Here is a 24,319-nt window from a genome sequence, read left to right as displayed (position 1 = left end):
AGAACCTATAAAAACATCTTGAGATGAACTGCTTTTCAGTCTTTCCGTTTTTCTTCAAATTTATTTTTGTCTGTAGGGCTTTAAGTTAATCCCCAATGAGCTGGAAATATGTGCATTTAAAAATTGAAAGAGCTGTTTATTGACTTAGTTGCCCGTTAGAGAAAACCTGTATAAATGATACATCACACCTGTAGCTGTTCAGTCATTTTTAGTACATTGTGTGAGAAATTCAACCCCTAAAGGCAGCTCTAACCTCCAGCTGCGTTTATATCTACTGAGTCATGAGGCTTGAACGGGTTCCTTAAAGCTTTAATTGCAGAGGATTTGGGGCGCAAATGGGAAACCTTGTCAGTGTTCCAGGCGCCCCGTGGACAGCCCTGGAGTAAAGAGTCCTCTTATCAGCACCTCAGAGAACTGGAGGAGGAGCTATGCTCAAGCCACTCCTTCGTGTGCCAGTGAGATCTTTTAAGAACATTCTTTGTAGTCTTCATCCATTACTAGCAGCCAGATGAAAGCTGATGCATTACAGTAAAAACAGCATCATTACTTGGCCTCATATTTGTATCGAAGGATGAAAAAATTCAACAGCCTGTCAAAACCCCGAAGTGCAAAAGGATCCAGAGGCCAGGGGACCTCCCGTTTCTTCTCTCTGTAGGAGTTGTGATAGGAGCTGTGAACACTTAGTAATTAAATGTGTGGAAATGTGGGGGAAACCAGATTTATTAATTGGGCTTTGGAAGATAGAAGTGTCCTAGAAAACATCAGGATTAATTAAAGAAAACTGATCAGAGTTAGCATATTCAGTGCGGGGAAGAGTTGAGAGGTACTCACTGGTATTCCTTTCTGCTCAGTTGCTGTGTACCACACAGCAGACAGTGGTGTAGGGGTCAGGCTGAATCGGATCTGATTTCCCAAGACATCATTTGTAGACATGTGACTTGGGGCATATTTATGTTCAATGAAGCTGGTATATTCTATTATTCATTCATTTATTTATTTAACGACCACTAGGCTGCCCATAATGGTTGTTTTGTATGATTTTGTAAGTATTGAATGAAAACAATACTAGAATACCTGGAATTTTCCCATATATTTCATTTCTTTTTCTTAGTAATAGAAGAGCCTTTTTAAATATTTCTTTATTGATTTCATCCAATGGGATTCCTGCTGTGTGAGTCTTCGTGACTCACCACCTAGAACTCCTCTATAAGACAAGATACAAATATTTACAGGCAGCTCACCCCCTCGTCCTTGGAAGGTCATTTGCCCCTTGGCTTTCTTTTTCCTTCTCACCACATGTCCTTCTGTGACTAGTTTCAGGTGCCTGCATGAAGCCTGCTATTAGGAGCTAACCACAGAGATAAAAGCCTGGAGTCATAAAAATGGACAGGCCAGATCTGTGTTTTGCTGATCATCTGAATTTGTAGGGCTCCTCCATACACGTGGGACCTGCTGTTCTATCTTGTATTTGTGAGACTCGGAAACACAGACTGTTCCTTCATTCATTATTTGTCCATTGGCTGTTTTATGCAACATATTCCTGGACAGACAGAGAGTTAGAGAACAGGTATTTGCTGTTAGGTCTTTTTTAGACAGCCATCCTTGTAATTCTAGCTGTCCTCAACCCTGAGATACTGACACCTATAAAGAGAAACCCGGATTGTGGATTCTCAGCCAGCTATCCCCAGGTATCCTAGGGTACTGACCCTCACTAAGGGGCAAAGTTTGGAAGTCGTAGCCATAACCTTCCCCTTATTTTAATAAGGAATGGTTCTGTGGGAGAGAGACACATTTCAGAACAAGTTGAGAGCTCTTATTTGGTGGTAGATGACTGTACAGAGTCTGACTCTGTTTTAATTTATTCACTCTCTGTGGTTCACACCTCACTTCTCACAGATGCAGAGTCAGGTGTTGGGTAATAGAAAAATATGCTCCTGCATTAAGGTGCCAGAGATATCTTTTGCTAATAAGTTCTTCTCAGAGATAGAATTGGCCAACAGTACAGAGGAAATACACTATCTCCTTTTCTCTCCTCTTTTGACTTTAGCCAGGGAATTCTTGGAACATTTTAAACTGTGGTGTTGGACATTTATAACTAGAAACATTTTACTAGCTCTTGTCAATTTGAGGCCCTCCGCTAACACTACTTTCAAAGTTGGAACTAATTAAAATTTAGGCTTGTCCATTTGAGGCTTAAAGCCACTCAATGAAAAGTTATAACTTGTTGAGAATCTAGAAGAAGAGTCAGTACCATTCATATTTCTCTAGAAGCAACAACGATCATTTATTTATTTTTTTGTTTTCCAGGAATAAAATGGCAACCTGGGACAGAATCCTGAAGGCTCACAATAGATTAAAAACCTCTTTTTAATAAAGGAAGAAACTAGTATTGTGATGTTTTATATCTATATTTTTAAAGATAAATAAGTAGGAGGGAAAATAGTCTTTAAAATAAAATATAAGTTTATAGAATCTTGAATTGAATAATGTTTGACTTACATTAAGTCGAACAGTAAGGTAGCATATTAGCAATGTGGAATTATAGATGATCATATAAAACAATAACTTTAGAAAGTTGTCCGATTCTGAAATAGGACTAGGAGGTTAAGAGTAGATTTTATCGATGCACTAAATTGCAGAACTTGTGTGGAACAAAGAGCTTTGTTATTGAAGACAGCAACTCAGATTTCATTCTTGGCTCTGGTTTATATAACCTAAGGCAAGTTATGCACTAACCTTACTGTCCCCATCTGTCCTGTGGGGGTAACACCCACTTCAGGATGGTGGGGGTGAGCTTGTGTGAGAGGATGTGAGGGAGGGTTCTTAGCACCACACATTTGTGTGTTCCCTGTGAACAACTTCCTTTACTTTTGCAAGCACCATACTGTTAATTAAAAAAAATAAAGCTTAAAAGGTTTATGAGAAATTAATGGTCCAACTCATGACAATCCATTGCATTTTAGAAATTGAATTTTCCTTTTAGGAAACCATAAGGCAGTATCTGGACAAAGCCAGAGCTGCAAGGGCCAAGGCGGTCGCCACGGCAGCGGGGGGCCGAGCCCCTTGCACAAATTTCATGCATCAGGCCTCTAGTTTTATAATATTTTTGGAGAGCTTAGTTAAGAAGCAAATATACCATGTTTGGAAAATGATCTACACATTGAGGCCATACAACAGTTTCTTCCTTAGAAAGAGTGACTAATGTTTAACAGAAAATGGAAAAAAAGAGTTGCTGTTTTTAGCTTGTTTTCTTACACTTTCCAGAATACAATTTGACATGAGTATTGAACACTCTGCTCTTATGTATTTCATTGGCCCTCTGAAATTAGCATTTTGATTTAATTTGTTACTTAAAAAACTCAAGTATACTGTGGGAGTGCCTTTGGCTAAGGGAAATGAAGTCATAGTCAATTCTGAACTCTATTTCAATGATAGGGAACACAGATGAACTGCTATAAACATAGCCATCAGGAAACTGAATTCAAGTATTTATGTTAACTATTGAAAAAATATATATGTATGTGTGTATACACACACACACACACACACACACACACACACACACACACACACACACACACTGAGTGGCCAGATTATTATGATCTCTGAACGCATAATAATCTGGCCACTCAGTGTAAACTGACCACAGAGTTGGGATTTTAAAATAAGGTTTTTCCATGTATAAGAACCTCATTGTGGGTAGTTAGAAAGAAGCAGAGGACTTACTAGCCAGAGGCTGGGGGCCACTATCTCCTGGTCCCTTGACATATCAAGATTTGCAAGCTTTCCCTTGTACATAAGTACACTGAGTGGCCAGATTATTATGCGTTCAGAGATCATAATAATCTGGCCAATGACAGCCTCTTGGTGATAATCATGTTAAAATCTCAGGGAAACTAAAATTTTTTGCCAGGTTATGTGGGAAAGGAACATATGGGGTACAGGGGCCACTTCTCAGATGAACTCTAGAAACTTACTGTAGAAGAAAAGGCCAAAGCTTTCCATGTTAATCTGGGTTTGGTGGGGTTTTTGGAAGTCTGGAGCTGTCACTTAGACCACAAGAATACATTCCTTATCGCTAACCAAGCATTGTTTCTCATCTGAATTAGATGTTTTTTAAAATGATTGCTGACGACGTAGGGGTCATTGATGACTTCCTGTGTTCAAGGTGATGGAGCACTACCTAGAAGAATAACCGTTGAAACTTGACACTTGTTTGTGGGTGAGCCCTCTGCCTATTGGAGAAGGCAGTACTTGCAGTCTTCTCACCTCTAGGGAGCCCTGTGTTTATAAGACATCTAACACAAGAGATTTCACCTTACCAGCTTGATCCGTCTCCCTGTCTTTGCCGAGCTCTGATCAGCAGTGCTGATGGCTCTAGAAGGGCATCACTTATACTCTCTCCTGCTGCCCTGCTCCAGCATTTTCTCTCACCTGGACTTCTGCCATGGCCTGCTTACTGCTCTCCCTGCTTCCACCAACTCCTCTCCTCGGGAGGCAGAGGTGTCTTTTAAGTGTCAATAGGACCCTATCATTTAAAATGCTCCATTGCATTTCAGATAAAATCCACGGGGCACACCAAGCTCATTTCCTCCTCAGGGCTTGGGCTCTAGTCTTCCTGGAGGGCAATATCCTTATATCATCACATGGCAGATTCTTCTCATATTCAAGCATCTGCTTACACATCCCCTCCTTTGAGAAACCCTCCCTAACCACCCAATGTAAGCAACTACCCATCTACTTTAGATTGAATTATCTAATAGCAACCACCCATCTACTTTAGATTGAACTATCTAATGTGTAGCTGACATGTTTAATTTCCTTTTCTCCTTCGATTAGAACGGAAGCTCCACTAGAGCAGAGTCCCGTCTTCATCTGATGTAACGCCAGGTTTCAGAACAGCTATTCAGGGAATGTTTATTGAAGGAACATCTTCACGAATGAAAGAGTGATATAGCCAGTAGTTCTAGCCTTAACCAAGAAATATTCAGCCAAAAGCAAAGAAACTTGATTAGTGCAGCTGTGCTGTTGCTAACTGTGTACTCTCCTTTAAAATCTCAAAATAAACTCAGATCTGTAGGCTCCTTCCCCAACCTCTGGAGTTCAGGAACCCCAGTCTGGGAATTTATTTCTAGCAGAGTGATAATGCAAACACCCGAACAGAACCCGAATTGTTGTTCTGCCACTCTTTCTAGAGAGTTAACTTGCCTGTAGTTTTGCCTCCTCGGGAACCCTGCCTCCCCTACTATTAGTGCTGTCACTGGACACTATTAAGGTCCTTCACTAACACAAGTCCCCCATCCCCCAGAGAGGGAGCCAGCGCCTTCCGTGGTTTATTGAAATGTATCTAGAGACCTGTGGGGACAACCCTTGCTTTTTTGAAATACTCTTGGTATTTCAGAGGTATATGGAATTTTATACCCTGGTACTTGGCACCAATTTGATTTGAAAAAACAAATACATGTTAATAAGGTGGATGTTTCCATAATTATAATCACTATATCTGTCTGTCTGTCTGTACATCTAACTACATCTGTTAATTGCTTAAACACAGAGGTAAACATTTTTTAACTTGGAAGTTAAAAACTTACTGAAAATAAACCAGGTTTTTCCAATGTATTGAGTAAACTAAGAGTGTTTCCTTCAGCTTTCTCAGATTATCTGGGTAAAAAGTATTATTTCAGAGAATGAAATAAGAACGTAATAGACTCAGTTCATTAAAGAAGCCATCAGCTGCCCATGCAGCAGGAGGTTGTCTTTCTCGCTAGCGTACTGGTGATTGCCTGCCCTAGTTGCTGATGCCCTTGGAGCTGGTAGGTAAGATCACTTAATATCTGTCTTCACTTTTCTTAGAGGACAAAATTTCCTTAGGTTTCATGCTGTTACTACAACAGAGTCTCTGGTTCTCAGGAATCCCAGAATTTCAGAATCTTAGAACAGAAAGGAAAGTCAAATTCCGTTGAGGTCACAGAGGATGTGGCCACCTTGAGGCCAGAATGCAATCTCTCCAGGCTGGTTCTCACCCTCCTGCCCCATCAGGGCTCTGCCCCATCAGGGCTCTGCCCCATCAGGGCTCTGCCCCATCAGGGCTCTGCCCCATCAGGGCTCTGCCCCATCATGGCGCCTCTCCTGTGCTTTTATTTATTCCTAATTTTCCTTTAATCTTCGGAAGTAGCCTGTGATTTTTTAGTTGCATCTAAAGTTTAAAGCTAGTGTCATTGAACTTGGGATTAAGGTGAGTGATTATTTTTCCATCAAACAGGGATTATTTCCCAGGGAAGCCCTCCCTGCCCCCGAAGATTTGTTGAAAGCCCCTTCTGTGGGCTTAGTTCTTGCACCCTGGCCCCTGTGGTTGATTTGCTTCTCAGGGTAATCTGTCAGAATGCACATTCCTTGAAATAGGGGACTGTAGCCTTATTATTTTTTTGCTTGTTGTTTCAAATTCCCAACACTGAACTGTAGATATGCGTTGCTGTTAATGAAATCATTGTCCCCATGCTTGATGGATCTGGGTAATCCTCTGCAGGTTTAGAGTGGTTATTTGGAAAGTATTTTTTTAAATTACTGTCATCATAAAAAATCCAGCTTTCTGTTTCTTTTATAATCTTGAAAAGTTAGCTCCATAGAGGTAAGTATATTGGCTTAATAGGATTTGAACTTCGTATGACCATAAAGCTTATTAAACAAACAAACAAAAAGAACAACCACAATTGTCCCTGCCATCAGTCACAAACATTTAGTGTCTCAACTATTCTCAAGTTTTCAAAGCCCTGAATTTCACTGCTTTGTGCTTCAAGGAGTAACTGGTACATTGCTGCCCCATCAAGGCCTGCTTGGTACATTAGTTTGTTCTTATTTTGAGCCAAAACAATGGAAAAGTCCAGCTGACCCTTTCTGATGTTAGTCCCCCTGCCAGAGTGGCCTCCGTACGGTGAGATGAAGTCTCCTTAATGAAGATGAGACCACCTTGCAGGACCTGACTTCTGCCTGGCGGGTCTCATCACCTCTCATCACTCCCTTACCTTCCTGCCACAGCAGACTACACGCCCTCACATAAGGAAGTACATGTGATTTTGCACACTGTTCTGCTGTTAACTGACTGGGAACTGCTGCCTAGAATTATCTTTTGTCTTCCTTCTTTCTTTAAACACAACTCCAGAAGTGAAATTGACAGACGTGAAGTGGATTGAGTTGGGAGTAAGGAGAGGTGGTGTCCGGATTCTAGCATGAGCAGCTGGGCAGATGAGAGCTCACCTACTGAAATGGGAAGACTGCAGTAGAGCAGATTGGGGGGCTGGGTGGGTGGCGGATCAAGGGCACGGTACGGATGGGCACTTTAATTTTAGGTGCCTCTCAGATACCCAGATAAGAGAGGTGAGAAGTAGAATGTATGTCTGTATGTGGACCTAAGCCTCAGAGAGGTCACAAACTGAAGAACCTGTGTTTTGGAATTGTCACTATATTTGAAACAAAGTAAAGGAACTCTCCAAGAAAGAGGATTTGAAGAGAGTTAATTTGCCTAAAGTTGCACATTTGACTGATTACTAAAGAACTGCAAAGTTTAGAAATGGAATATGAGAAAAAGACTATGAAGGAGCAAATGGAAATGAGAAAAGAGTAGCCAGAAAAGGTAGAAGGAAAATCAAGAGAGTGTCAGAAACAGAGAATTTTAAAATGAGAGATGTCACATAGGATTTATTGGCTTGTAGGGAAGTCGTTAGTAACCTTAATAAGGTTTATTAGAATAAGGGGGAGTGCAGTTGACCCTTGAACAACACGGGTTGAGAAAACAGTATATAAGTGGTACCATGTAGGAGAGGTAGAGATGGGGGTTGTAGAAGGAAGAATGTGAGACCAAGAGCAGGTTGATATAGTTTCTTATGGTTTTTTAAAGATGAATAATACTAGGGCTTTTTTTTCTTTTAATGCAAATAGGAAGCATCTAGTAGAGAGATCAGGGAATATTACTATCTTTTAGTTTGCTTGCAATTGGTGGTTTTTCGTGGACTATTGGATAGGAGTCAATAGTTATAAATATATTTTAGTGAGTATGTATTCATCTACTTAACCTCTCATTTCCTATAAATTTATGTTTGAATTATAAAAAGAAAAAAGAGCTTTTTTTTTAAAAAAAAATGTCCTTTGTAGTGCTACACTCCTGTAGACAGGTAAACAGTATTCCATGGGAATCCTGTTTTATATGTGATTTATATTAAGCATTTTTCTCCACTGTCTTAGGTTTGTCTTTTAATAAAATAATACAGAATTTTCATATCAGCAGGAGAGGTAGATAAATTTTAACAGAGAAGCTAATTTAGCAGTCATTTAGTGAGGAGATGGGGATTTTAGAGATGCTACTTCTAAAAGGGGAAAAGATGAGGAAAATCTGGCTTTTTTTTCTTCTTCTTCTATGGAACAAAAAATTAGAGCTGAAAAGGAACAAAGCCTGGGATGCATGACAATGGCCATTTCTTATAGGTGAAATGAATTGTGAATATGATTTCATTTACACCTGCATGATGCTGCCTTTGAAGCTCATTACCATTTCCTCTGGCATTCGCTTAATGAACATATGCCCGAGAGAGGCATAATGAAACACAGTTTGTTTCTTAAAAAGTAAAGCAGTACTCTTGCCATCACCCCAGCATACTTAATGCATGTCCTTACCCCAACTTTTAAGATTTGGAGTTTCTAAGCTTTCAAACCTTGTTAGCTCAAGCAAAACATAATAAGGTAAATTTCGTATTTAAAAAAGGGCCCAGTTTAAGCCAAAGCTACGCACAAGCATTTGTATCGCTTTCTGTTTGGGATTGTAAGTGATGGTGTCTACTTTGAGTAACTGAATCATCAACAGCTGTGTTTCATCCAAAGTGAAAAAATCAGAAGAGAAGGGAACATCTTTAATGAGTTTGGAAGGGAAATGTGCAACTTTAGGTATTAGGGATCATCAGGAAAGCAAGGAATGGGAATATGAAAAAAAAAAAAAATGTCAATATCATGAAAACCTATTTTTTAAAAATATTTTGGCATTTGGGTACAAGATTGGAGGTACACACTGTAAAGTTATTAAAATAATGAGCTAAAGTTAGAAGTACTGTATTTAGATGCTTATGATTTTGTTTGGCATTTAAAAATCAGTTTATTACTTGCTTATATTGGCATGTGGGTGCGGAAGAAGACTATTTTTAAAAGTTTTGAAATTGAATTTACTGATCTGGGCCATCGATATCATTTACTCGTAGGTATAATATGAACTGATGGCCTTTCAGATATGTGGAATTAAATATTGATTCTAGGGAGGTTCCAGAATTTAAAAGCCTTACGTTATTAAGGTTTATTACTTTACTTTCTCTCTACAGCAATGGAAGATTTATTGTATTAAAATTAGTCAAAAAACAGCAATGATTTTTTCATTTATTATGCATATAGCTGGAAAAATAATATACCTAAGAAATATTTGACAAGGGCATAGATGTTTATTTAAGGTTTGAGGTTTTGTGATTTATGTAATATATAACAGGTAAGGTATTATACAGTGTATTCATAGGTAGAAAATAATGGTAGGTTATTTCATTATTTAAATAGTTGGTCGGTGCTTGCTGGGCTCTATCCATTTTGCATTTTTATTCAGCGTTTGTATAGCTGGCTCTTTGCCTTAGGGAGTCATGGAATTAAAGACAAAAGCAGGTGCAAAATGGTTTCATGACCAGAATAAAAACATTGAAACTCACTATTAGAATATTTTTTTACTAAACTTGCCCTTTTATTTCATGTATAGTGAGTTCAGAGGCTAATGTCATGGGTTTAGAAAGGCTTCTATTTTAACATATATTTGACAGCTTTTTAAAGTTTAGAGTGCACTGATAAGTGATGTATCTACTGCAACTATATTTGTGTAAAAACTCCTTAGTTTTAAAAAGTAGTAAGGAAGTTGGAAGATAATGAAAGAGGTGACAGACTTGTTGGCTTTGGAGTTTCTTGCCTTTCACTATCTCCCCCCCCACACACACACCCCTCACCTACATCACTAGTTTCAGATCGGAACCCCTCATTTTATGGAAGAGGAAGTAGGAGACTAAAAGATTAAGTTAGTCATCTAGGTCCTGGTTGGTGTGGCTCAGTGGGTTGGAGTGTCGTCCCATGGACCAAGAGGTCCCAGTTCCATTCCTGATCAGGGCACATGCCCAGACTTTGGGCTCAATCCCCAGTAGGGGACGTGTAGGAGGCATCCGATCAATGTTTCTCTCTCATCGATGTTTCTATTTCTTCCTCTCCCTTCTTCTCTATCAAAAATCAGTAAAAAACATATTTTTTTAAAAAGGGTTAAGATTTAACTTCAAGCTCATTGTGAAACTATTAAAAGGTTTTCAGTAGTACATGATATGACTAGATATGATGTATGATTTATGAAGATCAGACAGAATAGAGGTGGGCAGGAATAGAGGCAGGGAAGAGGAGATTATTGAAAGAATCCAGAAGAGAAATGATGGCTTGCTTACCAACTCAAGATATACAGTTTATCCTTGAACAACACAGGTTTGAATTGCAAATATCCACTTACATGTAGATTAATTTCAGTAAGTATATTGGATAACTTTTTTTTTGAGATTTGGTATCAGTTACACTAGGCTACCATAAAACATTTATATTGTTGCTTCTTTGTTATCAGTGCATGAATTGTTATATCTGTAAATAAATATGGATTTCTTTTTTATAATCTTTTCTTTTTTGATATCCAGTGTTATAATATCTACAGTATTTTATATCATAAAGACAATGTTGACATAGGTACTGAGGTTATTCATCTTGTAAATAGATGATGTAAACACAGTATTGATAAATGCAGTACTGTACTGTAAATTTATTTTCTCATGATTTTCTTAATTACATTTTCTTTTCTCTGGCTTACTGTATTTTAAGAATACAGTATAAAATAAATGTAACATACAAAGTATGTGTTAATCAACTGTGTTATTTGTAAGGCCTCTGATCAACAATAGGCTATTAGTAGTTAAGCTTTTGTGTGAAGTCAAAAGTTATATGCAGATTTTTTACCATGTCAGGTGTTTGGTGCCCTTGACCCTTGCATTATTCAATGGTCAGTTGTATTTTGGAAGAATATATTTTTAATATATATTTACAAAATTATATATCTTGCAGAACTTTCCTATCCTATATATATATATTATTATTATATAATAGAAGGCTAATATGCAAATTGTCCCCTTGGGAGTTCTACTGGGAGACCAGGAGTTTGATCACTTGCTATGACATGCACTGACCACCAGGGGAAGCATGGAACATGGCAAGTGACCAGCGGCAGTGGCGGGGTGCTGAGGGGCGCTGAGGAAGGAGCCGGTGGGGAGGCGGGGAACCTGATCAGCCCTGATTGCTGGCCAGGCCTAGGGACTGTACCCGTGCACAAATTTCGTGCACCGGGCTTCTAGCATTAGATAAGGAAAGTGGGGGGAAAGAAAATGTCAGAGGTAACTTATGGAATTCTGGCTTGGAGGAATGGCATTGCCATTTATAAAGGTGAGGAAGGTAAGGAGAGGCACAGATTTAGGAGAAAAAAATCAATAGATACCTCTGAGGAATGTCAAGTGGGGAGTTGGAGTTTTAAATGTTCAGAAAAGAGGTTGGGACTAGAGATATGAATGTGGGAATTGATGGCTTATAGAAAGTATTTAAAGCCCTGAAAAAGGATATCACAAGCTGAGGAGGGAATGTAGAGAGAGAAAAAAGAGGGTCTAGAATGGCATTTTCTGGGACATTCCCATATTTAGAGGTTGGATAAGGAGTAAGACTGTGAGAGAGAATGAAAGGGAGTAGCCAGAGAGCTAGGAGAAGTGGTGAGTTCTGAATCCGAAGAGACAGAGACCTGTTGACAAGAAAAGCCTCATCGCCAGGTTGGGGCTGCTAAAGGCTCAGATGAGTCCAGATAGACTAGAGTGCATGGTCCATTGCATTAACCACAAGAGCCACCCCAATGGAGTCAGACAGGAGTGGTTGCAAAGAGGAAGGAAGTATAAGATGGTAAAAAGTCAACAGAAATTTTTTGAGAAATGAGTGGAAAGCAAGAGAAATATGGCAGTAGCTGATGGAGGAAGTAAGATCAAGGGAAGGCTACTTTGTTTTAGTAAGATGGGCTCCACTAGAGTATAACTAGTAGATTTTTAGTCTGTAGATTATTTTAGTTTGGGTGAGGTTCCAATAAAACAGAAGTTGATTTCTACCTCATGTAACAATCCAGAGCAGGTGAGTTGTACTCCATGAGGTCATCCAGAGACCCAGCCCGAAAGAGGCAGCTCTGGCATCCTCCCGAACTTGGGGCCTCCATGACTGGGTCTATGGGGACCATGTAAGTTATTAATTTCCAGCCAATGGGAAAGGGAAATCAAGTGGCTTTGTCTTTATGATGATGACCTAAACGTTGAATGCATATTCTCTGTTGTCTCATTGGTCAGACTTGATCAAATGGCCACAACTCAAACTGGATGGAGGAGTACCAGCAAAAACTGAAAGTTTAGTTACTAAAAGGAAAAATAAAGAAATGGAGTCTAGGGAGTGTCTATTACTGCCACAGATTATGGGGTGGGGGAGGGGCTTTATGACATATTCATCTCTGTTTCTAAACTGTAAGAAGTGCTTGACTTATATTTGGTACTTAATAATCGTTTGATGAATTGAACTATTAACACTAATCTCCCCGCTTCTGAAAGGAGGAATTCAGTTGTAGGCTCCACTATTTTTTTCTGTAGACTCATACCACTTCTCAGTATAAATATACAGAAGAGAATGTAATATTTACTTTCAAGATTTGCTTGAAAATCTAAAATGTAATGTAAGGAAAAAAATGTGTTAGTTTTATTTGGATTATCATCTTGCTCTGAATTTGGACTTGATATTTACATACACTTTGGGCAGCTGAGTACATGTCAAGTTGATATGTCTCTTATTCAACAGAAAGAATACCTGGTGATTGTAGAAAGTAACCCTACATAGAAGCACTGATAAAGCATTTAGTTTATTACCTAGATTGGTATTTAATTTTTATGTTTCCCCTTCCAATTATTAAACATATTCCAGTGTTGTTTTTGGAGGTAGGAACTAAATAGTTTTACTACAGAGTTTTATTTTGCATAATTTTACATTATACTATTATGTATATCGTGTGCTTAAAGGATTAAACTAACCCTTTGCTCATGATATTTTTACCATAAAATTAGAATCAGGAAAGAAAAAATTATGACTATCTGAGATATTTGTTTTTGAGGTGGTTCCCACATACCCAAGATAAGAAATGACTTACAATGACATGTGTTAACCACAGGCATAACAGCTCTGTGGCTGCTTAGAGCAAAAAGCTGCTTTAATAAAATGGCATGTCTATTCATAGAGGGGAAAGTAGCACCAGAAAATAAGTTCTTTAGATACGATCATGTCCAGTTCGCTCATTTAGCTGATGTAGAAATTGGGGCACAACATACTTAAGTGTCTTGACCAGCAAATGCTTAGAAGATGGTGGTTATATTATAAAGTATCTTTTAGGATGTAAGAGCAGATTATTATAAATTAAGATCTATTGTTTGAGTGTGTGAGATATTTCCCTTTCAGCATTCAAGGGAAATAGAAGGAAGCCAGGAATAAGCCTAGGAGAATGAGCTTGTGAGGGAGGAAGAGGTGATGCTGTCCAGCTTCCCTCCAGCTGTGGCCAGTGCTTGTCCAATGTGGGACAGACTCCATGTCACTGGAGAAGCCTCTGTTGTAGTTGCTTCAACAAGAAATCAAAGAGAAAGCCATTTGTTCATGCAAGCGTGGAGAGATTCAGGGGGCGGGAGAGGCAGAGCAGGATCCTTAGAGATAGGAAGGAGAAAGGGGATGAGAAAAATATATGCACTTCCATAATTAGATCATCAAAAATGTGATAGGAATAAAACCAGTGATCATTACAAATCAACTTTTACTGTAGTTAAACGTTAATTGTGAGCCATTCATGGGCACCCATCTTCATGCTAAATTTGACAAGTCGTTGGTTAGTTGTGTGCAGTAGGATCATGCTTTGGTTGTTAGCATTTCTCCATCTTTGTACTGTGGTTCTCTGCAGCCATCCTGTGTAGCATCCTGGTTTTCTTGTTTAGGGAAGGTAATTGCACCCAGTGATGGGACTTTCCCTTTTTCTGCTTGCAGAACAATCAACCATGACGACCGAATCTGGCTCAGACTCAGAATCCAAGCCCGAGCAGGAGGCCGAGCCCCAGGAGGCAGCGGGTCCGCAGGGTCCCGAGAGGGCACAGCCGGGGCCGGAGGAGCAGCACCAGGCCTTAGAGCAGTTCGCAGCCGCTGCAGCGCACAGCACCCCCGTGAGGAAGGAGGTGAGCTCAAGGCACCCATGGGGCCCCGCACCCCTGCAGCAGCCGGAAAACCAATTGAAGAATATTTACTGAGCATTTTCAGGGTCTGGTCTGACCTTGGTCTCTTAGCACTAGCGGGAACTATGAGGGCTCATCTGCTTCGCCCCTTCTGGTACTAAGCAAATGAAAATTTACTTTAAGGCTTTCAGTGAATGACATTCCACAACCTTGCTTGGTAACTCCTCCATTTGATTAAAGCTCTTAAACTCATACTGAAAGCTGGAGAGCAGGTTATTGGTTTTATCTGGGTTTACAGAAAGGCTAGACACCACACTGCCAGCTTTAATTATGCTCTTGATTTTTTTAAATTTAAATTTTAATTTTTTTAAATTCTTTATTGTTAAAAGTATTACATATAGTATTACATAGGTGTCCTTTTCTCCCATTGACCTCTCCCCGGCTACTCCCACCCCCCAGCACATGCCCTCACCCCCCTAGTGTCTGTGTCCATTGGTTATGCTTATATGTATGCATACAAGTTCTTTGGTTGATCTCTTACCCCTCTTCCACTCCCCTGCCTCCCCTCTGAAGTTTGATGGTCTGTTTGATGCTTCTCTGTCTCTGGATCTGTTTTTGTTCATCAGTTTATGTTGTTCATTATATTCCACAAATGAGTGAGATCATGTGATATTTATCTTTCTCTGACTGGCTTATTTTGCTTAGCATAATCCTCTCCAGGTCCATCCATGCTGTTGAGAATGGTAAGAGTACTTTCTTTTTTATAGCATACTAGAGGCCCGGTGCACGAAATTCATGCACAGGTAGGGTCCCTAGGCCTGGCCGGTGATCACGGCCAATCGGGGCCTTCCGGCTGCTGGCCGGGGCCTTCCTTCCGGCTGCTAACAAGGGGCTCCCTACCCCAGCTGCCAGCCAGGGCCTTCCTTCATTCCGCGCTGCTCCCTGGTGGTCAGCGCACATCATAGCAAGCGATCGAGATCCTGGTCTCCCTGTCGAACTCCCAAGGGAACACTTTGCATATTAGCCTTTTATATTTATACTAGGGGCCTGGTGCACGAAATTCATGCACTGGGGGGGTGGCAGGATCCCTCAGCCCAGCCTTCCTCCTCTCACATACTGGGAGCTCTCAGGGGATGTCCTACTGATGGCTTAGGCCCGCTCCCTTTATGGGAGGCGACCAGGCTGATCTGGGGAAGGCACCAGCCCCATCATCCCGCTGCTGCAGCCACTGCCAGTCACCACAACCACCAAGGTGTTTTCATCAACACAGATGGCAGTCCCTTCACCATGAAAAATGACAACTTTCTTTAGGCATTTTCAAGATGTGTCTTTCATAGGCTATGATATTTCTTTTTTTTTTAATATATTTTATTGATTTTTTACAGAAAGGAAGGAAGAGGGAGAGGGATAGAGAGTTAGAAACATCGATGAGAGAGAAACATCGATTCAGCTGCCTCCTGCACACTCCCCACTGGGGATGTGCCTGCAACCAAGGTACATGCCCTTGACCAGAATCGAACCTGGGACCCTTCAGTCCGCAGGCCAATGCTCTATCCACTGGGCCAAACCGGGTTGGGCATGACATTTCTTTCTTTCTTTTTTTTTTTTTTTATTCTCACCTGAGGATATGTTTCCATTGATTTTTGGAGAATGTGGAAGAGACAGAGAGAAACATCAAAGTGAGAGGAACACTTTGATTGGTTGCTTCCTGCATGAACCCTGATCTGGGCCCCAGCCAGGGAGGAGCCTGCAACCTAGGTACATGCCCTTGATCAGAATTGAACCCAGACCCTGCGGTTGGCAGGCCGAGGCTTTATCCACTGAGTCAAACCGGCTAGGGCAGGATATGACATTTCTTAGCCCTCCAGCAGCGGACCTTCGTTTTTTTCCTCCAGAAGTGTGGAAAAACCCTAGAGTACCTTTTTGGATTCTTATTACCCAAGTTACTAAGAATATTACCAGTGGCATACAGGAAGCTTAGCCAATGATCGATCAGAAAAGGTGTTTCCTTTAGTTCACACTGATCGCCAGCTCCGCCCCTGCCCAGGCCTAAAGCCTTTGGCCGAGGCTTTAAGCCTGGGCAGGGGCCCCCCACCTCCCTCCTATCGTGGCTCCCTCTGATCACTGGCTCCCTCTGATCGCTGGCTCCGGCTCCCTCTGATTGCTGGCTCCGGCTCCCTCTGATCCCTGGCTCCCTCTGATCGCTGGCTCCCTCTCCCTCTGATCGCTGGCTCCCTCTCCCTCTGATCACTGGCTCCCTCTGATCGCTGGCTCCCTCTCCCTCTGATCCCTGGCTCCCTCTGATCCCTGGCTCCCTCTCCCTCTGATCGCTGGCTCCCTCTCCCTCCGATCGCTGGCTCCGGCTCCCTCTGATCCCTGGCTCCCTCTGATCGCTGACTTCCTCTCCCTCTGATGGCTGGCTCCCTCTCCCTCCAATCGCTGGCTCCTTCTTCTTCCGATCGCTGGCTTGGCTCCCTCTCCCTCTGATCTCTGGCTCCCTCCGATCCCTGGCTCCCTCTGATCACTGGCTCCCTCTCCCTCAAATCACTGGATCCGCCCCTGCCCCAGCCTAACCCTCTATATACATCTATATTTTTAACTCTGACATACTAGACATTTTGGTTGTCACGTGTAATGTGACTTTATTTTTAAAGTTTCCATATAAAATATAAAGCATGGTTCACACCTTGGACTTGAATGCATCCATGTTTAAGTTTATTTGGCTTAGAGCATCAGACCTGGAATCCACATGTTTTAGAGTGCTGGCTCACATGTGCTAAGGAAATCTAGAGTCCCCTGCAAAAGATTTACTTTTCAGAGGTAGATGTATATGTGTCAGGCTAGACATTCTAGACCATGTGAGATAAGAAATCAGCATGTTAGTGAAATTCTTTGGAAGGCACAACACATTTTTATAACATTAAGCGAAAGTGTATGTTTACAACCTGATTATTTCTTTTCCCATCTTTTTTAAGTTTTGCTTTTAAATAATGAGAATAACATTTATTTTCATGTTCTATAAATAGATGCCCTCTCTGATCCAAAATGTTTTGTGATAAAGGTTATTCTTCCAACTTGTTAAACAAAATCTAAGAAGTCAGAGAAAAGGGAACCTTGAGCCCGGCATGAGCTGCCGCTGCCCATTGCTGCCCAGGTAGCAAGCCTGGTGGGGTTCCTTAGAGTTTAGGAGAGGCCTGCCTATGGGGAAAGAAGAGAGGGAGGGGGGAGGGAAAGGCTCAGGTGTGCTCCTGGGAGCTAGAGTGCCCCTGGGACCTTTGTTTTGAGGGGTTTTAAAGGCTAGGAGTTTAGGGGAGGTCTTAGGGGAGGATCTCAATAGAATATTCATCAGTTTTATGCTGATGTGCCAAAATTAGATTCCCTTAACTTCATCTGTCCTTGGGTGTGATTGACACAAATGGCACTAATTGGATTTCTGCCGTCTCCCTGAAGAGGGTGATTTAAGCTATCTACCCTCTGGTTGGGGAGGAGAAAGGCAAACCATTTACTCTTAAGTGTCCTTGGCTTAGGGAAGATAGGATTTACTAGATGGCTGCAGACTGCTTGTTTAACTGTCTGTCTCAGGTTCCCTATTCCGCTTGTCCTGGCTTACTAGCCTGTTGCAGTTCCTTTGCTCAGCAAATGGTGTTTGTTTGTTTGTTTGTTTGTTTGTTTATTCTTTAGAACTTCTCAAGACTTTGCCTTGAATTCCTGGGCAAGGTAGTGGAGGAAAGGACTGTATATGTAATCCTCTGAATGTAACACAAGATGCCATCGCAAAAGCAGAAATCTATACCTAAAATCTGAAGTAAAGATGGGGAAAAATAACTTTCTGATTATATTAGAGTGTTGTAAAATTGTAGAGGCTAATAAAGAAGAAACGTTGAAATGATAGACTGTCAGTACTGTTTTCACTCTCAGCTGTGGGTGTACTCTTAGCTACTGGGACGATGGTATGTTCGTGAGAGAGGAAATTTCACGCTTATTCAAGGGGCCTAAACTGAATTTTGGAAGGTACTTTTCTTTGGAGCGTCAGTGTATATTTGGAGGCCGGTGGAGCAGTAGTCTGGCCCATGAGTTGAATTTGCACTAATACCATTGGTGGTCATTTAATTGATAGATAAGGGGTGTAAAAGGAGTAGAGAGCAGTGCACAGAGAGATTCCAAGGAGAGAGATTCCAGGGAGAATTTTATTGTTAACCTAAGACGTCCTCTGCCGTTCTGAGTCTGGCCTGGACTAGACTGTTGTGATTTGAAAGCAGGTTAATGCTTTGGGGCAGATTTTCTCTGTTCTTATGCTGGCTCATTATAATGAAGGGAAGTGGATTTGGGGGATTACTTTGTGATGAATCTCAGTGCTGCTGGCTCCATCGAATTGATTTAGAGCTAAAGCAAATATTTTTTAACAGTTGTAGACTTACAGAGACAATGAATGCTTGAAGTTCTGTAGGTCTTAAAGTTATAAGATAGCTTGTATGTATATTTGGTAGTTATGGGTCTTAGAATATAGAAGGGTCCAGTGAGTGAAGAAAACTAAATACAATAGGTAAAATCTAGATGATTTTTTTAAAGACCAATACTATCCAAGGCCTTTTAAAAACGCAGGATTCTGCTTGCTTTCCTTCTTGGCTTAATGAAGTCTCAATGGCATTTGCTCAGTCTTCAAAGTACAGCCTTGAGTCGAGCTGAAATAAGGCCCCACTGGTGCATCTCAATGGCAAAAAGTTATTTAGGTAAAATTGTTAGCATTATAAATGTCAATATTTATATCCTTTCCTGGTATCCTAATTCAGGTGTCTCTCACCCCTTAGGAAATAGGAATGCCGGACGCTAAAGGGTTCTGGTGCTGCCTGAGCAATGCAGTATTTATTCCCTGTCCTGCAATGAGAACGATTCATTGTTCTTCACAGGTCACTGACAGGGAACGGGAATTTGCTGCTGGGGCTGCAAAACAGCTCGAATATCAGCAACTGGAAGACGATAAACTCTCCCAGAAATCATATAGCAGTAAACTCTCTCGATCTCCACTCAAGATTGTCAAAAAGCCGAAAAGCATGCAGTGCAAAGTGATACTTCTAGACGGCTCAGAGTATACCTGTGATGTGGAGGTAAGTGTCTATTTTTAAACTTTCTTGCCCCAGATACTGAGAGCTGGGGAATGTTGGCATAATACACACATGATGCCTCTTTATTTTTTCAAAACTCTGGAAAAACACTCAGACCTCGTTTCTAAATACAAAATTGTTTCCGAAGTTTCTAGCAGGGATCAGATTACTAAAAATACCTTTATAATGTCCCCCAAATGTTACAATCAAAAGAAAAATGTGGTCTTTTAAAAAAACAAAAACATCTCCAACACTTTCCATGATAGGGAAAACAAATTGGAGGCCTTGGAAATCAAGTTTTCTTTTATATCCTAGCTATGAGCTATCATTTAAGTGAATTTGGCCTTTTCTATTTGAATATTTTATGGCCACGTCAGTTGTTTAACGGTAGAAACTTGGAGATGTCTGTACCGAGGCGCGGTGGGGTGGTTTGAACTGTGGGTGTCTTTTTCCTGCCGAGAGAACGAGTCATCTGTAAAATGTACATTGTGGTGGGCATTGCAGCCTGAGGGTTATTTTGGCCAAGAAACCAGATTCCTCTCAGAGAACGGACAGTTGAATGACATCTGTCTGGGGTGTTTAGCGAGCCCAGGTTAGCGGACCACAAGAAAGCCTGTCCATTGCTGTGGAGACGGGTGATCGCTGAATTCCTCAAATATCATGGAGAGTGCATGTAGGGCATGCATTCAAGGTGTAAGAGCAAGTCTCTGTGGCATCTTCTGCCGGGAGGGAGCAGTTTGCTCTTTTAGCAAGGTGATTCCATTTCAGAGTTCATGTTTTCATTCACAGAGCTCATCCCTCCTGCCTCCAGGCCCCTGCCCTTCGTCACACGGGGATAGTACCCACCTCTCTACACCAGCCCCTCCCACCACGTGCTCACACAGTTCCTCTCCTCAGCGGGGTGTGCGAGAGCTGCTCCCGGCTCATGAGCAGTGCACCCTGTGGGTTCCACAGTTCTGTTCCTCTCTCCTCCTGACACAGACAGCACCGAGCTCACCTGACGTCCCATGTCCCACACTCACTTACCTCTGCTTTCTCTGTCTGTAGCCCCCGTATCATTCCTGTTAGATTTTGCATAAGACACTCATGGACTCAATGGTTTTCTTGGAACAGAAAATTCAAATCCATTTCATGTGGATAATGTCAGTAAGGGTGCGAATGGAGATGGGTTACTAAATTACTACAGATTGCAGGAACATAGGAAATGTATGTATATTTTGAAAATAAATTATTGGATCTAAAGTTATTTAGTCTATCATATATTTATAGAATTTTTGTCATTGTATAACTTGACAAATATTGGTGGGTTGCTATGGGGAGTAAAATATGTGTTTCAAGTACCCTACCTAAGATTGCCATGCTCATATTCATTTCTTGCATTTTCCTGCCTTTGATTTTGGCTAAAATCTTAGTCCAATGTGTTTATTTATTGATTTGGATGATTATTCTGGAAATGGGGAGATACAATGATATACTTCTACCTGTGTTTTGCTATGAAGCTTAATGGACTTTGGTCACCTTGAAAGAGGTTGTATTTTTCCATTGTGGATTCACTTTCTGGAAAAATTGATCCAAGTCAAGAGAAGCTTTTTTTTGTTAATTTCAAGGAGAGTCTTTCAATTGATTCCATTATACAGTATAATGGAATGAATAGGGTTACTTGGCAACCCTCTAGTCATAGCTACAAGAGTTTTCTAAAGAAGAGTTTGTAGTGTTTTGTGTGGGGAGAATAAATGCCTCAGGACTGACCAAGGTATATGTAATGTTTATCATTCTGCTAAATTTAATTTATATCCAAATTTATTATAGGTCCTTTGTGTTTTCGAGTACAGAATTTTCATTTTGTAATTAACTTGGGACACCATTCAGTATTGCTTTTACTGTCCCTGTGAGTGTTTGGAGTGGCAGGGCAATGTTGATCAGTTACTTTCCTTTATGACAAAGTATTTTTATGAATTTGGCATTCTTAAAAGTGACATTTTTCTGTCACAAAAACCTTTGCCAGCAGAATGTTTTCAGTTTTACAACAGACTTCAGTAGTAGGAAAAAGACATGCTCACTGCTGGAGATGGAGAAGTTTGGACATGGTAAAGCGAAACGGATTTATTTGTAGCTAACCAGTTGAATAAGAAACATGGCTGTGAATCGGTGGCCTGGTTCTCAAGGTGGGAATAAGGCACCGCTTGAAAAGCATATTCAAATACCTCTTGTCTTTAGCTACAAACTGGGAACGTAAATCCTTGGCTGGGAAGGTGCACAGGGTGTGATAGGTACACAGACCGTTAAAAAACTTGATCCTGGGAAAGATGTCCTTCAGTCTTTGGTCTCCATTAAAATAAGCGTTTTATCAAAGTCTTGGATGAAGGCACCAAAAGAAAAACTGTTTAAGTGACACGAACCAGCTGCCAGACGTGACGGTGCGATCCCAGGCCGCTTCTGGAAGTGCAGCGTTCGGTTTACTGACGGCGGTGGGTCCCTGGCTCCCTGTGCTCCAGAGGCCCCATCGTGGTGTCTTGTTTCGTTCACACGTGATAGGGATTCTCCAAATCCACCACATCGGGGTGCGAAAATGGAATCGGTCACTAGTAACCCACAATTCCTTAAACTTTCTGGTTTATATCCAGATTGGGGCAATTCAAAAAGAGCTGCTTAAGTCCAGAGTCTGATGGAGTTGAAGCATTCCTGTCATAAAAGCCTGCCCCCCAGGTTTGGCCCTGTGCAGAGGCTGGCTGGTTGAATGAGCTCCAGGCCTGAGACCATTCAGGGTCCTGCAGAATATCCCAGAATCTGGAGTTAGCCAGAAACTGTGGAGGTCACTCCCAGAAGCATTTCTTAATAACCATCCAGAGATGCTTCTGAGGAATCAGGGAGGGTACGGAATTTATGGCATTAGGTCCTAAATGTGCTTTGGTCACCTCCTAACTACTGGCCAGGAAGGGATTATTAAAAACATTTCCAAATGCTTTGTCTTGCCCATAATTGAATTAACGTCTAAATCTATTGTACCATTTTATATATTCCACTTACTGGGATTCGGTTGGGAAAACAAATTCAGTGTCTGAATTTTCCAACATTTATAGATGTTACATGATTAAAATGCCTTACAATCCCTTTGGAAGTTCTTGCCTAGACAGCAAAGAGAATGGCCATAATCCATAAAGTTGTTTAGAGCACTTGTTGACTTTCATAGATTACTAGAGGCCCGGTGCACGAATTTTTTTCATGCACTCAGCAGGGGGTGGAGGGTGTCCCTCAGCCCGGCCTGCACCCTCTTGCAATCCAAGAGCCTTCAGGGTCCTAAGCCACAGTCAGGCGCGGCCAGCCCCTCCCCCCTATCACCCCTTCGCCACTGCCAGTCACGGCTGCCAGTCGCTGCTGCCGCCCCCCCCCCCATCACCCCTTCGCTACCGCTGCCAGTTGCCACTGCCGCCTCCTGATCGCCATCCCCTCCCTCTGCCCACTGGCATCCACCTTGGCTGGCCTGGCACTGCTTCACTTGCCAGCCCCGGCCCCCCGCCGACCAGTCGTTCTGCAGTTCGGTTGTTTTGCATATTAGGCTTTTATTATAATTGTCTGGACAGAGTGGCTTAGTTGGTTGAGCATCATCCTGTGCACCAAAAGGTTGCCTGTTAGATTCCCAGTCAGCACATACCTGGTTTGGGATTCGATCCCAGTTGGAGTGGGTATGGAAGTTAACCCATCAGTTTTTCTCTCTCACATCGTTGTTTCTCTCTTTGTTTCTCTTCCTTCCCCTTTCTAAGTATATTCTTAGGAGAAGATTAAAATTAATTAATAATAATTACAAAAAAATACAGATTTTTTTCCAAACCAGTACAAGTATTGTTCACTCAACAACTACATGAGTGTCAGAGTTTTTGGTTCTGTCATAATGTAAATTCTGATTTAATCTCTCAATGGGTCTCTGCTTAGCTGAAGTCAGTTTTCAAGTTTAAAGTATTACATCATACAGTCTGTCGTGCTGTAGCCGAATGGCCCCATCTAACAGCAGCAGCAGCTTTTCTGCTTAAACACCGAAGCCCCTGGGGACTCCCAAGGAGGGAACAGTTTTAATTAACTTGGTTTCCTTGTGTAATGACTGGTGCAGCCATAGGAACAGTTACACCCAAGGACTGTTAACATGCACCTTCTCATTTACCTTACATAGTTAGCACTGAGAGTAGAACTTGGAAACGATACTTTGTATTTTGAGTAGGAAGAGGAAAACAGCTGGAGAGAGAACACGGAAGCTCTTCCAAGTGGTGTATGTAACCGTGTTCGAAGCGTGGCTCAGCTCTGACCTTAATATGGAATGATTTTAAGCAAGTTCTACAGTTATAACCTAGTCCAGCTCAATGCAGAAAGGCTAATAATATAAACTGGAGATCCTAGCCATCCCTCCTGGAGATAAACAGTTTTCATGTACACTGATCCCCTTCACCTCCCCCCCCCCCCAATTTTCCTGATCAATTGCAAGTTCATTTTGTAATTACAGCATTTCCCCCCAGGAAAGACAGGTTATAATTTTCAAGATTGTAGTTCAGCTCCCCTTAGTTAGCATTTAAATTAATGCCTTTCTTTTCATAGAAGTACTCCTGGCCCTTCAGGAAGTTTGGGAAGCAGTCTACTGGTATGAGCCACAAGATTAGAAAACCTTCTCATAGATAGGTAATAAAGCTGGGAAGATTTCCAAATGGTGGATAGTCTCTTGAATTTCATATAATTTTTTTTGTTACCTTCAATTTCAGAGGCTGGAGGGTTGGTTTGTTTTTTTTACCTTGGCTCCAAATTCCGAGGCCTGTGAGAGCACCTGTGACCTCTTTTTTACTAGAGATGAAATCTGGTAAA

General features: G+C 41.4%; 1 protein-coding gene across 11 annotated transcripts in view; it reads left to right on the top strand.

Annotated features, from left to right (window-relative positions):
* The window catches only part of EPB41L3 (erythrocyte membrane protein band 4.1 like 3), a 201,209-nt gene that overhangs the window by 98,246 nt on the left and 78,644 nt on the right, over positions 1-24,319 (top strand). For all 11 annotated transcript variants that reach the window (XM_079784349.1, XM_079784351.1, XM_079784353.1 and 8 more), the window contains exons 2-3: positions 14,191-14,375; positions 19,280-19,477. In XM_079784349.1, the coding sequence (XP_079640475.1) occupies positions 14,191-14,375; positions 19,280-19,477 (383 nt within the window). The remainder of the gene's footprint in view (positions 1-14,190; positions 14,376-19,279; positions 19,478-24,319) is intronic.

Source organism: Cnephaeus nilssonii, assembly GCF_951640355.1.
Source record: "Cnephaeus nilssonii genome assembly, chromosome: 11".
Classification (NCBI taxonomy): Eukaryota; Metazoa; Chordata; class Mammalia; order Chiroptera; family Vespertilionidae; genus Cnephaeus; species Cnephaeus nilssonii.
This window is presented reverse-complemented; position numbering and strand designations above follow the sequence as displayed.